Source organism: Onychostruthus taczanowskii, unplaced genomic scaffold (assembly GCF_017590055.1).
Source record: "Onychostruthus taczanowskii isolate IOZ18803 unplaced genomic scaffold, ASM1759005v1 scaffold18, whole genome shotgun sequence".
Classification (NCBI taxonomy): Eukaryota; Metazoa; Chordata; class Aves; order Passeriformes; family Passeridae; genus Onychostruthus; species Onychostruthus taczanowskii.
In genome coordinates, this window is record NW_024499017.1 from 13,468,906 (window position 1) to 13,482,780 (window position 13,875).

General features: G+C 63.1%; 2 protein-coding genes across 4 annotated transcripts in view; one reads left to right on the plus strand and one right to left on the minus strand.

Moving 5' to 3' along the window:
- Window positions 1-217, minus strand: part of NOB1 (NIN1 (RPN12) binding protein 1 homolog) — a 2,761-nt gene extending 2,544 nt beyond the window's left edge. Inside the window, exon 1 of the mRNA XM_041400704.1 lies at window positions 43-217. Within this exon, the coding sequence (XP_041256638.1) occupies window positions 43-120 (78 nt within the window). The 5' untranslated portion in view covers window positions 121-217. The remainder of the gene's footprint in view (window positions 1-42) is intronic.
- A 22-nt stretch (window positions 218-239) lies between these two features.
- The window catches only part of WWP2 (WW domain containing E3 ubiquitin protein ligase 2), a 31,145-nt gene continuing 17,509 nt past the window's right edge, over window positions 240-13,875 (plus strand). For 2 of the 3 annotated variants that reach the window (XM_041400701.1, XM_041400703.1), the window contains exons 1-7: window positions 240-332; window positions 1,983-2,066; window positions 2,579-2,726; window positions 3,000-3,118; window positions 8,330-8,467; window positions 9,195-9,291; window positions 13,560-13,831. In XM_041400701.1, the coding sequence (XP_041256635.1) occupies window positions 1,997-2,066; window positions 2,579-2,726; window positions 3,000-3,118; window positions 8,330-8,467; window positions 9,195-9,291; window positions 13,560-13,831 (844 nt within the window). In that variant the 5' untranslated portion in view covers window positions 240-332; window positions 1,983-1,996. Of the gene's footprint in view, window positions 333-382; window positions 389-1,982; window positions 2,067-2,578; window positions 2,727-2,999; window positions 3,119-8,329; window positions 8,468-9,194; window positions 9,292-13,559; window positions 13,832-13,875 lie in introns of those variants that run through there. The other variant, XM_041400702.1, reaches the window with a different exon arrangement.

The window sequence follows — 13,875 nt, forward strand, 5'->3', positions numbered from 1 at the left end:
CCCCCCCGTCCCTCCGGTGTCTCCCCGGTGCTCCCCCGGTACCTGCAGCGGGGCCGCGCTCAGGAACGCGCCCGTGTCGGCCACGACGTGCGGAACACGCGCCATGTCTGCGTGCCCCATGGCCCACCCCGGCCGCCGTCGAAGCGCCGCGGGAAGCGCACCGGGAGTTGTGGTCCGGGCACGGGGCACGCCGGGAGTCGTAGTTCAGTGGGGGCACGCCGGGAGCGGCGCCGTGCGGCGGGAGCGCTTCCGGCCGGCGCGGTCACGTGACGGGCCGGGGGTCACATGACGGCGGGAGCTGGAGCCGGGGAGCGGGAGCGGAGCGGCCGCCGGTAACGGGACGGGACGGGACGGGACGGGACGGGCTGGTGCGGCGCTCCGGCCGCCGGTAGCGGCCGGGACGGCGGGGCCATGGCGGGGCCCTTGGCCGCCGCTGTTGTGCGCGGTGCCCGCGGTGCCCGGCCCGGTTCTGTGCGCCGCTGCGGAGCCGGGCCGGCCGGGCCGGGTTCGGTGTTCGCTGCCGCGGCCCCGCCGGTGTTCCGGGAGCCAGGCCGGGAAGCCGGGGAGGAAGGGAGGCCTCGGCCTGGCCCAGGGGCATCCCGCCGTGGGTAGCGGGAGGAGCGGCCCGGCCCGGGCCCGGCCCCGCTCGGCTGAGGCGCTCTGCGGTGTGCGGGGCAGGAAAGCTGCGCCCGGGGAGCGGCACCGGGCACCGAGGGGTGTCTGGAGGGCCAGAGGCGATTGTTGGGGGTCTCAGACGAGTGACAGAGACATGGTGTGGGGTCAGGAAAAGAGGGAATGGGGACGAGAGTCGGGTTGTGAAGGAAGAGGGAGGGAGGCAGCCCAGCCGGGGCAGGGCTGGGCACGGCTGGCACAGGAGGGGCACGGCCCCGCTGGGATCTGTGTGCTGTGGAGCTGGGGCCGTGAGCACCAGGGGTACCCGATCCCCTCAGGGGAGGCCGGGGTGACCCGCGGGCCGGGACAGCTGGGGTGTGACAGCGAGTGTGGGGAGTGGCCCCTCACGGTGAGGGCAGGAGGCTGGAACGTGTCCGGGACGTGTCCGGGAGCCTGGCTGCTGCTGGATGGAGCCAGGCAGGTTTGCTGTGCTGGCACGGACCCTGGGAGAGGGGATTCCACAGGGAATCTGCCGTGGGGTGGAGCCGGGTACGGCTCAGGGAGGATGTGCAGAGAGGGCAGGGGAGAGGCTCCTGCGCAGGGAGAGGGGCTGGAGCTGCTGCCCTGTTCTTGTGCTCCCCCTGGCCGGGGAGGGGAGGTTGGCAGTGGCCTGGCCAGGCAGAGCTGGGCTGTGGCTTGGCCCCCGTGCTCTGCAGCTCCTGGGAACGGCGGAGGAGCCGGGGCAGGCCCAGGGCTGTCTCGTGCTCCTGTGGGATGTGTGACCTCATCCCTCCGCTCTGTGGCTGCTGCTTTGGGCTCCGGCTCTGGCCACGTGTCCTGCCACCCTCCCTGGTGTCACAGCGTGTCCTTCTCATCCAGGGGGTGACACGAGGGTCTCGAGGCCTTTCCCAGCCTCGGTGATCCTGTGGGATTTGGTACCATAATGAGACCAGGGCTGCCCTGCCCTTGAGGTTTGTGGTCCCCGTGCTGTGAGCAGAGCTCCCTCTGTCCAGCCGCTGCCCGGCCACGTTTTTGCCATCTTGCTGGTGTTGTGTGAGTCAGTGTCCCCCGGGGCAAGGCTTTGGTGGCTTCTCTGTCCCCCAGCAGCACTGGCCTGCGGGTCAGGGGTTCGGGTGCCCAGAGGGGTGTCTGGAGGTGGCACTGCCCAGCTCAGCCCGTGCAGGGGTTGCTCTCCCAGGGACGCAGCGTTGCCTTGGGTGCATGGGGGTCCCTCAGGAGAGGGAGCCCGCGTGTCCCGGGGCTCTCCCAGCCCTTTCCCCATGCCGGGCACTCACAGCAGCATCGGGCTGCGTCTGGGCTCCCTGGGTGCCTTGGCACGGGGCTGAGGTGTCTCCTCTCTCTGCTTCCAGCTGGGGGTGATGCCATGGCCGCTGCCAGCTCCAGCAGGGCCAGGGCCGGGCCGCCCTGCGAGAAGTCCCCGCTCTCCGTGAAAGGTGGGTCCTGCTGCCTCGCTGGGGCTGCCCTGCCGGGAACGCGTGCTCTGCCTGCACTCTGCAGGGGGCAGGGGCTGGGGACGGCCCTGCGTGCCATGGCCCGGGCCCGGTGCCGTGGGGACGTGGCTGCGGGCCCTGCTGGGGCCGCGCTGGTGCTGCCGTGGCCGCGAGATGGCTCCCGGCGCCCGGAGCCGCGTCCCCTCGCAGCCGCGTCCCGCTCTGCCCCTCCGCAGGCGCTGCTGGCCCGTCCCGCCCTGCCCCCGTGCCCTGGGACAGGGAGGTGTCCGTGGGGACAGTGACAGCCCTGCCACCCTCGGCGGGGTGACGCTGGGGACAGGCGTGGTCAGGGCTTGGTGCCAGCCGTCGCTGCCACCAGGAGCGTTGCTCCCCGCTGCCCCTCTCCCAGCGCTCTGCTGCGAGTCGTGGCACCCCGAGCTGGCAGGGGTGGGCTGGGGGACAGGGCAGAGGTCGGGGTGTCTCACAGGCCTGACCCTGTGCCTGTCCCTGCCCAGTTGTGTCTGTGAAGCCCAAGGCCCAGAGCCGCCCAGCACGGATGAACTGCTACGTGGAGGTGGCCGGCGACGGGCTGCCCAGTGAGACCAAGAAGACGGGGAAGCAGATGGGGGTCTCCGAGCTGCTGTGGAACGAGATCCTCACCCTGTGAGTCTGTGTGAGCCCTGCTGTGGGGCTGGTCAGGGGCTGGCCCCATGTGCCCCGCTGTGCCACCGGCTGGGCACACTCAGGTGTCAGAGCTTTGCCCCTTGCACGAGGACACTGCCAGAGACTCAGGCTGGGAGGGCAGTGGGAGGGGGCTCTCCCCTTGCCCCATGTCCTTGCCCACCTTCCTTTGCTCCTTGCCTGTGGCACTGCCTGCTCCCCAAGCACGGAGCAGGCAGGAGGCCGCGGTGACAGCCCCTTTCCCGGTCTCTACAGGAATGTCACCGCTCAGAGCCACTTGGAGCTGAAGGTGTGGATCTGCCACACGCTGAGGAACGAGCTGCTGGGCGCCGCCTCCCTCAGCCTCGGCAGCCTGCTCAAGGGCGGTGGCAAACGTACGTACGGGGCTGGGCACGGGGCTGGGCACGGGGCACAGGGCTGGGCACGGGGCAGGGCCCGGGCAGCAGTGCTGCTGTGTCCCTGACAGGGAACAAGGTGCCGTTGTGTGGCCGGGCCGGGCGTGCCGGAAGCCATACCTGCGTCAGCCCACGCCGGGGCCGGCCAGGCAGCACAAACCCCTCTGCTATTTGCCACCGTTTGCGGTTGCCAGAGCGTGGCTCGTGACAGCAGCTCCCACATAAAGGCGGCCATTCAGGGCCCGGGCGGCGCGGGGCTGGAAAAGGCTGGCTCTGTCTCTTCCAAGCAAAGCTTGTGAGACACAGACCTGGTATTGAGCGGGGAGAGGGGCCTCCTGCGCCCCGAGGGATTCGGGGCTGCTTCAGAGCCTCCCCGGAGCTGGGGGCTGGGCTGAGCTGCTTCCCCTGGTGCTGCCAGCTCTGCGGCCACACCGGTGTCCCCGCCGTGCCACCGTGGCTCTGGGTGGCACTGAGGGACACGTGGGAGCTGTGCTGCTGCTGCTGTCTCCTCACGAGGCCTGTGGGGACTTGGACGTGTGCCTCGGGCTGGCTGTGTTGGGGTGTAGCAGGCAGCCAGCCCCACAGCTGTGGGCTTGTGCCCCTGGGCACCCTCCCCTGCAGCCGCTGTTTCCCGAGGTGTGCAGGGCCGTGCTGGGCTCCCGGAGCCGCCGTGGTTCCTGCCCTACCTGCGCCGCCACGGGGGCACAATTGGCTCTTTCATTCCCAGCCATCCCGGGAGGCTGTGTGGAAAATGAATGGAAAAGGCAACTGGCTGTTCTAGCTTGTCTGTTAACATCCCCCAGAAAAAACGTGTCAGATTTTTCCTTGACACTGCGGGCTGGGAGGGAGGAAGGACTCTTAAAGCTGCAGAGCCTGCCTTGCCCTGCCCGGGAAGGTGCTGCCCCTCTGCTCCTGCCTGCCCTCCTTGTCTGGGCTGCCATCTGCTCCCTCCTCTTCTCTGCAGGCTCACGCTCAGCCTTCGGGCTTTGCTGCAGGTCTGAGAGGGCCAGAGGCTGGTGGGGGTCCCATGGGAGCCTGTGAAATCCCTTCCTCAGGGGCTTCTGTCCTCCTGGGAATAGGGGAGTGTGTTCCCTCTGCCTGCCAGCCTGAGGAAGGGGCTGGGTCAGGCGGGGGAGTGCAGAAGGCATCTGGGGTTTCAAGCCATCCTGAGTCACACACTTGATGTAAGGGCAGTGAAATGTGTGTGCTCCTGCCACTGGAGGGTCCTGGCCCTCCTCTGCCATCCTGAGAGGTGCTCAGCCGAGAGTGAGCTCCTGCTGGGCAGCAGCCCCTCTTCGTTGGGTTTGTTATGGTTTTGGCGAGGCTTAATGGAAGATACTGATCAGTGAGTGTAGCTGTGGCCTTGTGTTGGTGTTCCTGTCGCTCTCCTCGGTGGGCAGGACAGTGTCCTCGCTGCCAGTGACACCGGTGGCAGCGCGTGCCAGGATGCTGCTGCCAGGGATGCCTCACTGCAGGGGGAAGAGTCCCAGCTCTGAGGCCGGGAGCACGGAGGAAGAGCTCAGCGATGAGGCCTGAGCTGCCGGGAGGGCTGTGAGAGCCGCTGTGGCAGGGCAGCCGGGGCTCCGGCCGCGCTTTGGGGCTCGCAGCGCTTCCTGCGGGGCCTCTCGGCGGGCGGGCAGCGCCTGCCGCCTTCCCGGGATTGGCCGCGGACGTGGAGAGGTGGGTCAGGGCCGGCTCAGCCACCGACGCGGGCTGGAGCCTTCCCGGAGCCGGGCTGCTCCCAGGGCTCCCATAAAACAGCTCGTTTGCCGTGGCACGCCCCCGGCCCCTGCGCTGCCGCCGCTGCAGAGGCTCCTCTTTGTTCCCGGGCTCCGGAGCTCCCGGCCCCGGGCAGCCCCGCATCCCGGGCTGCGTGGGAGCCCCTGCTGGGCCTTGCTGGTTGTGCTGGTCCCGCTGTGTGCTGAGTGGCACCACGTGGCAGGGCTTTAGGGATCCGCGGGGTCCCTGCTGCGGTGCCCCAGGCAGAGTGGCTGGAACTGTAGCCTCCTGGGATCCTCCAGGACACCAGCAGCAATTCCCAGCCTCTGGAAAACTGCAGCTCCCCCCCACATTGTGGCTGTGATGCCAAAGGAGCTGTGCTGTGCTGCATGTCCCAGCAGCTCTGTGAGCTGGCTCTGCCATGGCCAGGATGTAAATCCCACAGAAGTGGCCATCCAGCCAGTCACTAGAGGGATTGGAGAGTGCCCATCCCATGTCACCTTTTAGAGGAAGGATACAGAAACCTGACACCCTCCTGGTTATCCCTGGCAGATAAATGGAGTGGGACACAGTTGGTGCTCGTGGTTGAGGTTGGATCAGCAGCAAAGGCAAAACTTCCCTGGGGAGACTTTCATGGGGCACTAAAGATTATCCCTTCCCCTGAACTCTGGGTTCCTTTTCAGTTTGGGAATGTCTGTAGAATGTTTAACTTGCCCCTTGCTTGTTCTTGGAGGCACTGTAGCCATGGCGTGGAGTCATTCCTTCTGTGGGAATGCACAAAGGCTGAGCCAGTCTTCACCTGCTCGGCACCAGGGAGCTTTGATTCATCCCAGACAAAACCTGGATGATCACATGGAGCTGTTGGAATGGGAACTGGCCTTTGCGTGCAGTGGGACTGGGCAAAGAGCTTGGCACTGGTTTGGGAAGCTGAGACACTGGGAAGCTCATTTTGGCTGTCTGTCTGAAAATCTTCTGGGATGCAGCTGTGGAGATGGAGCCACCTCACACAGGGTCTTCTAGAGGAGCTGCCCATCCCGTGTGGCAGCTCCCTGGAGTCAGACACGAGTGGTTCCTGGGGGTCCCAGGGCTGGGGCTCAGCCCGGGGCCGTTATCACACCGGCTGCTCCCAGCCTCGTTTCGTGGAACCGTAAATCCGCTTAATGGGCTGGGTGGGAATTCCAGCTCACCTCTGCTAAATGGGAGCTCTGATGCTGCGTGCAGGGCACTGGAAGTAGCTGAACTGAGACCTTATTCAGGACCAAATCACCCCCCGACCCCCTCCCAAAATAATAATAATCCCTCTGACATTCTGGCAGCCGGCGGGACAGAGGCGGCCTTTGTGCTGGGCCCTTCGGGGGACCCGCCGTCGGAGCAGCAGCAATGTCCCTTTGTGCGTGCTGCACGGGGACAGGGAGTGGAAGGTTCTGCGAGTGTTTATTTTCTTTAAAAAAGCTGGAGGGGGTGGAGGGGGGGAGAAGGAAGCCGGCTGGGAGGTTCATGTTCACATCCTCCACTTGGAGACACCTTGTCTTTGCGCCTCAGCTGGGCGCCCGCACAATGAGGGCTTGTGCGGCCCCAGAGCGCGGCGCGTGGAGGGGGATGGAGGGACCCTGGAGAAAATGCGGATTCCTACGGCTTGGAGGAGCCAGGGGGGAAACAGGGTCTGGATTTGTTCTGGTTTTTGGCCGTGCTCAGTAGCATCTTCTGTGTCAGGCTCTTAAAACTGTCTGTGAGGTCGGTTTTCCGTGGAAGCAAGCGGAGTGCAGCTCCGTGAGGCAGAGGGGAAGACCAGGCTCAGCAGGATCCCCTGTTGGATGATGGTGATCAGTGACAGAGCTGTGCCCCTGTGAGTGTGTGCCCCTGTTGTGCAGGAGACACCTGCCTTCTTGGCACTAAAAACTGGAGACTTCCCTCAGATCCACAAGTGCCGCCTGTCCCACAGCCCCGTGTTCGCTGCAGACCCTGTGTCGCTGCAGACCCTGTGTCACTGCTTTTTGGGGGGCCTTGGAGAAGGAAGTGTCAAGTCCCAGTGTGGGACAGCTCGCAGGTAAAGGTGGGACAAGGGTTCCATGGGGGGTGTGCTCCCATCCGAAGTGTCAAGTCCCAGTGTGGGACAGCTCGCAGGTAGAGGTGGGACAAGGGTTCCATGGAGGTGTGCTCCTGCTGGCCTGAGCCGCACCCCGTCCCCGCGTCACACCGGGACAAAGCAGGTTGCTAAAAAATGGTGCCATTGTGTCATGAGCAATCCGTGTATAATAAAAATATTATTTGAGCAAATGAGTCAGGAAGCGTCTGGGCTAGTGTCCCAGGCTGGTGCAGCCAAATTTTTCTGGCCTTCTGTGACGGGTGTTTCAGTCTGGCTGGCACTGGCAGGCGTTGCTGTGATGGGGTGGGTGCTGAGGGCTGTGCTGTGCCCCCACTGCCCCCAGGGACCAGCAAAGCCAAGCTGATGAAGCCAGACTGGCTCACACAGGAGGGAGTGGAGCTGGCAGCTGTCTCCAGGAGCCTCCCAGCTCGTGGCACTCTCTCCAGAACCTTCTGTGAATGCAGTCCAGTGCTGCAGCAGAGCGTTCCTGTTTGGGGACAGCCCTCCGTGCTGGTTTTGCTCAGTGGAGCCAGTGCACAGGGATGTGGATGGAGGGATGCTCACCACCCTGCAGGACCCCTCTTGCCCCTTGTGTCATCTTAAAGGAGCCCCGCAGTTTGGGAAGGACTTTGGGACGCTCGAGTGCGTCCAGAGGAGGGCAGCGAGGCTGGTGAGGGGCTTGGAACACAACTCCTGTGAGGAACGACTGAGGGAGCTGGGGGTGTTCAGCCTGGAGAAAAGGAGACTCAGGGTGACCATATCACTCTCTGCAGCTCCTGGAAGGTGATTGTGCTCAGGTGGGGTTGGTCTCTTTCTCCAGGCAGCACTGACAGAACCAGAGGACACAGTCTCAAACTGTGCCAAGGGAAATGTAGGTTGGATATTAGGAAAGAGTTTTTTATGGAAAGAGTGATAAAGTTCTGGAATGGCCTGCCCAGGGAGGTGCCATGGTTTAGATGAGGTGTTGGGGCATGGGGTGGACTCAGTCTTGGAGGTCTCTTCCAACCTGGTGGTTCTGTGAAATCCCTTGGCTTTCCTGCTGGGATCTGCCCTACAGCCCCAGCTCCTGGATCTGCGAGCGATGGGGGTCTCGGTGTCACAGCCAGGGCCCCTGGGGCAGCTGCAGCCCCAGTGAAGGGTGAAGGGACCCTGAGGGCTGCTGAAAATGATCTTCCTCAGGAGCAGCTGGTGGGACTGGCTGGGCTGGTAGGTGTGTGTAGGTGTGTGGCCAGCACTGGTGGCCCTGAGAGCATGGGCACATTGTCCTTTGGGGATGGGGGAGGCCCGGGAGGCTGGCCTGGGGCTGGGGCGGTGCAGCCACCCCTGGCAGGGCCGGTACCCGCTGCTGACCGGGGGTCTCTTTCTCCGTGTCCCGTCTGCTGCAGTGGAGAACAGGCAGCTGACCCTGGACCTGCAGACGGAGAACAAAGGCAGCATTGTGTCGGGCGGAGAGCTGACGATTTTCCTGGACGGGCCGGCTGTTGCTCTGGGCAGCGTTCCCGACGGCAGTGCCGGCACGGAGGGTGAGTGCCCGGCCCGCACGAGGCTCGGTGTCAGCCCGGTGTCCCGGGCCAGCCCCCACCTCTGCCCCCCGTGAGACCCCTGCCCACCCCGGGCCAGCCCCGTGGGCTCCCGCAGGGGTGAGCTGTGGCAGGAGTGGAACGGGAGCAGCCACAGGCTCACAGCTGCCTCCCCAGCAGCCTGGGAGGAGCGGCCCTTCTCCAGCCCTCCTCCAGCCTTCCACGCGGGTCAGCCCCTTCCCTCACTGGATCAGCCCCTTCCCTCGCTGGCTGTGAGGGCTGGGAAATGGTGTCAGTGTCTGCTGATCCACTCACGAGAGCTCCCCATGCCAGAGCATCTGTGGGGTCATGGGCTGGTGGCTGATCTCTCAGGGCTGCCAGGAGAGCAAAGCTTGTGCAGAACAGGGGTTGGTGCATTGCTTTCACTTGGCTCCTTCTCTTTGTTACTGGAAGACAGAATCTGTGAAATCTGGGAGCTGTGGATGCCGTGCTGTCCTGGCACTGCCAGCTCTGCAGACTCCTGTGTCCTGCTTGGAGTGCTGGGGGGGCCAGGAGGTGCTGGGCTGAGTGGTGTGAGGCAGGGAGTCCTTGGCTGCTGGGGGTCTCTCCTGCCGGGGATGGGGCTGTTGTGCTTTTGGGGCTCCTTTCTGGAAGGCAGGAGGGAGAGAAGGAGGGTGGATCTACAGGTGGTTCAGTCCTTTTCTTCACCCCTTGTTCTTCCCCCATGCAGGGTCCCAGGTACCTGGACGGGACCCCAGCAGCACAGCTGTGGCCACGGAGGGCCGGCACCAACCCCCCAGCACCAACTGCTTTGGCAGCAGGCCGAGGTGAGGGTCCCATGCCGTGTGTCCATTGCTGAGGGGTCGCTGTGGCTGTGCTGGATTGGCCTTGTGCTGGGCACCCCACTCCAGATCTGCCAGTGAGCCCCTGTCCTGCAGCACAAGGGAGATCTGTGCTGGGGGACAGCAGAGGAGTGACTGTACAGCTGGGCTGTGGCTGGCCTGAGCCTCTCCTAAAGTGTTGGTGTCTCGAGGAGCAGCAAGTCTGTGATGGCTCAGAGAGTTTCCCACCAGTTGCTCCGCTGGCAGCTGAAAAAATGATCTGTCTGAGAGTGGGGCAGTGAGGCAAACCAGCAAAGTGGGGTCCCTTCAAATGGGGATCACAGGAACCCCAGCACCTGAGCACAGCCCTGGCCAGGCTGGGAAGCACAGGGCTCCTCCAGGCAATGGCCAGAGGGACATGCTTATGAAGGTCCAGGGAGAGCAGGAGAAGCAGAGCTGCAGGGAAATAGCAGCTGCTTCCAAAGGAAGTGAGATGCTTGGGCAGCAGGCCATCCTGCAGCTGGCTCTGTGCCCTGCCCTGCCCTGCCTCCTTGCCGGGCTGGAGTGGCCGAGTGCTGCTCCTTTTGGAGCTGTGGTTACTGAGAGACGTGTCACACTGTCAACATGGAGTTGAATTTAACACCTATTTATATTTCCAGAGCATGGCAGTGGCCCAGCAGCCTGTACAGATGTTCTGGGTAGGAGTGTGGCTGTGGAGAGGGCGCCTGCAGCCTGTCCGTGGGGGGTTCTGCGTGGCCCAGGCTCAGGAGCACTCTCAGCTGCAAGCTTCACACCTCGAGCTCTTCTGCTCCTGCATTATGTGCTGGGCACACACCAGAGTTGATGTTTTTGGCTCAAAAAGTGACCTTGTCTTTCCATGTTGTGTGTTCATCTCCCACCCGGGGAGGGAGAGGGATGGAAATTGGGAGCAGTTTGTGACCACAGATTCTGCCCCTTTCTGGTGGCTGTTCCTGTTGATTCCTGCTGTCCAGGTGGTAGAGCCTCCCCAGGGGTGGGAAGTGCTCAGTGATCTGAATGAGCTGGGCTTGGCAGGCACTTAGCAGCTCTCAGGAGGTGCTAGAAAACCTGCAAAAAAATTCTGGTTTGGGAGGCTGAGCCTGGGCACTGCTTGTTGCCCATTCCCCATTGCCTTCCCATTATCTGTGAGGAGTTTGTGCTTCAGCTGTCACCTTGAGTGTGGTGAAGTCTGGCCAGGACTTGTGCAGGGCACCTTCAGACACCTGCCAGGTGTGCCTGCCATATCCCCTGGCTGCCCTGCTGTGGAAACCTCCGAGCTAGTTCTCAATCCATGCTGTACTCACCTGAATGTGGGGTTGTTCTGGACACCCCTGCTCAGTGAGATGTGGTGCTGCTCTGTGGGGCAGAGCACTGCTCTCCATACCCACAGAGGAGACAGCTGCACGCTCCAGGGTGGAATGTGGGTCCCTTGCACTTGGGAATGTTTGATGGTTGCTGTGTTTATACACAGAGCCGTGTTTATTTTCTTGGGCTTGGTGATGGATGCTGGCAAAGTCACTCAGCGGCAGGATGGGAAGAAAAGGGGCATTCTTTGCTCCTCAGCTATTTCCACACTGTCCCTGCAAGGGAAATTGCTTGGTCAGGGCTTCTCTTTCTTCTCCTGAACAAATGTCATCTTGGGATTTGCTGCTAATCTTGGTGATTGGGTGTGAAATTCCACAGCCGTCTGTGCAGGGAGAGAGGGAGCTCTGGCTGAGAGCTGGGGCCATGGGTGCCACAGCCCCTGTTTGGGGAGGCCCTGGCACAGGTTGCTCAGAGAAGCTGGGGCTGCCCCATCCCTGGAAGTGTCCAGACAGAGCCTGGAAGGCTGGACGGAGCTTGGAGCCCCCTGGGATAATGGAAGGTGTCCCTGCCCATGGCAGGAGCTGGAACGAGAGTGAGCTTTCAGATCCCTTGGCACCCAAATTATTCCATGATTCTCTCATTTGGGTGCTGGGGGATGTGGCTGCCTCCCCCCTTTGGCAGGGACTGGGGGAATTTCTCAGCTCCATGTTTTGGGGGCTGTGCTCTCGCCCCCTGCATGGCACTGAGGCTCTCTCTGTTTCCCAGAGATTGTGCCCTGCTCCCCAGAGCCAGCGCTGGCTCCAGCCTGTGCTCTGCCCTCCTCCTCGTCCACAGCTTGGGCTCTGATGTGCTGAGTGAGACTGAGACACACTGTCACCTCTGCTGCATCTCCTGAGGGCCCCTCTGGCCATCCCAGCTGCAGGAACTGGCCATTCATGAGTTTCTTGGCTGGGGTTTGTGCTCACGAGGGGACTCTGCCTTGGCAGAAGGGGAAGAGGAAGGATTGATGTCACCTGGCTGATGCCACTTTACTCTTTGGCATCATCTGCCCCAGCCCGGGAGGGGCAGTGGGGCAGCCAGCCAAGGTCCCCAAGTCGATGGGGGACAGCAGGGTCTTGTCCCCATTGTGGGAGAGGGGCTGCCCCCCTCCCACACACCCCTCTCCATCCCACCCTGTCTGTTCCCATCTGTGCTCTGCCTGCTTTTTGCTTGCTCCTATTTTAAGCTCACGCTCCCATCCCGCCGTGCTCTGTGGCCTTGCTGGGTTTGTTTCCAGTGTCTATTAAAAGACAATGCCCAGATGGGAGCACTCGTAGGAGGGCTGGGCTGGGCGGCGGGCTGGCTAATTCAGGCTGGTAACCCTGTGCCGCTGGCTGGAAACATCCTGTTTTGGTTTCTAAAAACTCCCTGAGCAGTTCTGAGCTCATCTGTGCTGAGGAGGGCAGGGACCAGAGCCATCCAATGCCAGAGAGGTTGCTCCCAGTGGGACAGGCTGGTGGCACCTGCCTGCTCCCCTCTGGCCAGGGCTCTGGGGGCTGTGCTGCCTCTGGCCTCCCCAAGGGGGGAACTGTGGGGAGAGGTCCCAGCCAGCTTTTGGGAGCTGGGTGGTACCAGTGTGCCCTGCTGAGCCCCGGCAGTGAGGGGCCCCCTTCACCTCCTGATGGGGGAAGAGGAGCCTGTTCTCTCCCCACAGATGCCCCGTGTTGCTGGGTGCTGGTGGCCAAAGCAAACCCCAGCATGGAGCTGTGTCTGGGGGCCAGCTGGGGTTTCGGGGAGTTCACTGTCTGAGGAGCCCCTCCAGGAGCCCCTGGCTGGGGCTGCCCTTCTAGGGGTCTGTGACTCACTCAAGTGGTCACAGCAGCTCCTGCTCTGCCCGTGGCTCTCATCTAATCTATTTTCAACAACCATCTCCTGCTTTCCCATGTCTCCTCCCAGTCCCAGCCCTGCCATGAGCCGCTCCCCGAGGAGAGCAGCTTTGGAGTGAGTGGGAGGGTTCCAGTTGCTGGAGCTGCTGAGAGTGGCATGACTGATCTGTGCCCTGTTGCTGCCAAGCTGCTGTCCCCTCCCAGCACCAGCCCTGAGACTTGGGGACAGTTTGTGGGTTTTGCCCTTTTAAGGTAGATTTTGGCTGGGAGAAACTCATGTCCTTTTCCCTGCAGTCTCTACCCTCCATGGCTGCTGCCTGGGCTGCCAGCCTGGGTGGAGGTGTCTGGGCTCTGCCTCTGCTCCTCAGGCCCCCCAGATTTGGGATGACAGCATCTCCCTCGCAGGAATGAATTCTTAAGGTGAAACCCAGCTGTTTCAGGAATGCCTTTGTGCTGCCTTGGGCGCCCTGGATGGTCCAAGGCAGTGAGTTTGCTTGGGGGAGCTGCAGGTGCTTTGCCAGTGCAGGTTGGGCTGCCCTGGCCGTGGAGGACAGTGACAGGTGAGCTCCAGGGTGGCAGTGACCCCCAAGAGATGGAGCAGCTGCACCTGAGCTGGTCACAACTCATGCTGGGATTTCAGCTCTCATCTTTCCTGACTGTTCTCTCCTTTTCTGGAGGCCACAGCTGTCCTGGGAGCACCTTCCTCACCTGCCTCTGCGCTAGGCTTGGAGCCAGGCACGAGGCACTGGAGAGGGTCCCCACCATGGTGCAGGACCTGGGGCTGGTGTGGGATCTCCTGGGATCTGCAGGGGTGGATGGAGCAAAGCTGGGATCCACTGTGGTGAGCAGGATTCTGGCTGTGAGCATCCAGGGCCATTCCTTGGCACGTAGAGTGACCACCTGTGAACAAAGCAAGCTGGTGTCACCCAGGTGACTCCTCCATGGGTCTGTGCCACCAGCGGGTGTGTGCCAGGACTCTGGGCAAATCTGAGCAGGCAGCATGAAGCAGCAGAAGCCCAGGGTGCAAAGGCAGGAGTGGTGTTTTCCACGTGACATGTCTCACCTCCTGTGCTCCCTCCCTTGCAGGACGCACCGACATGCGGCCGGGGCAGCCCGGGGGAACACGGGGAGTGGAGAGCAAAGTCCCAGCGGCAGGAGCCGGCACCGGCAGCAGGCCAAGAGCTCACAGCACACCAGCACAGCCACCAGCATGGCCAATGGCACGGCCACCAGCATGGCCAATGGCACGGCCACCAGCATGGCCAACGGTGTGGCCACCAGCATGGCCAATGGCGTGGCCACCAGCATGGCCAACGGCACGGCCACCAGCACGGCCAACGGCGTGGCCAATGGCACAGGTGACCAGTGCTCGTGGGAGGTGGGGCACAGCTCGGGGCTGTTC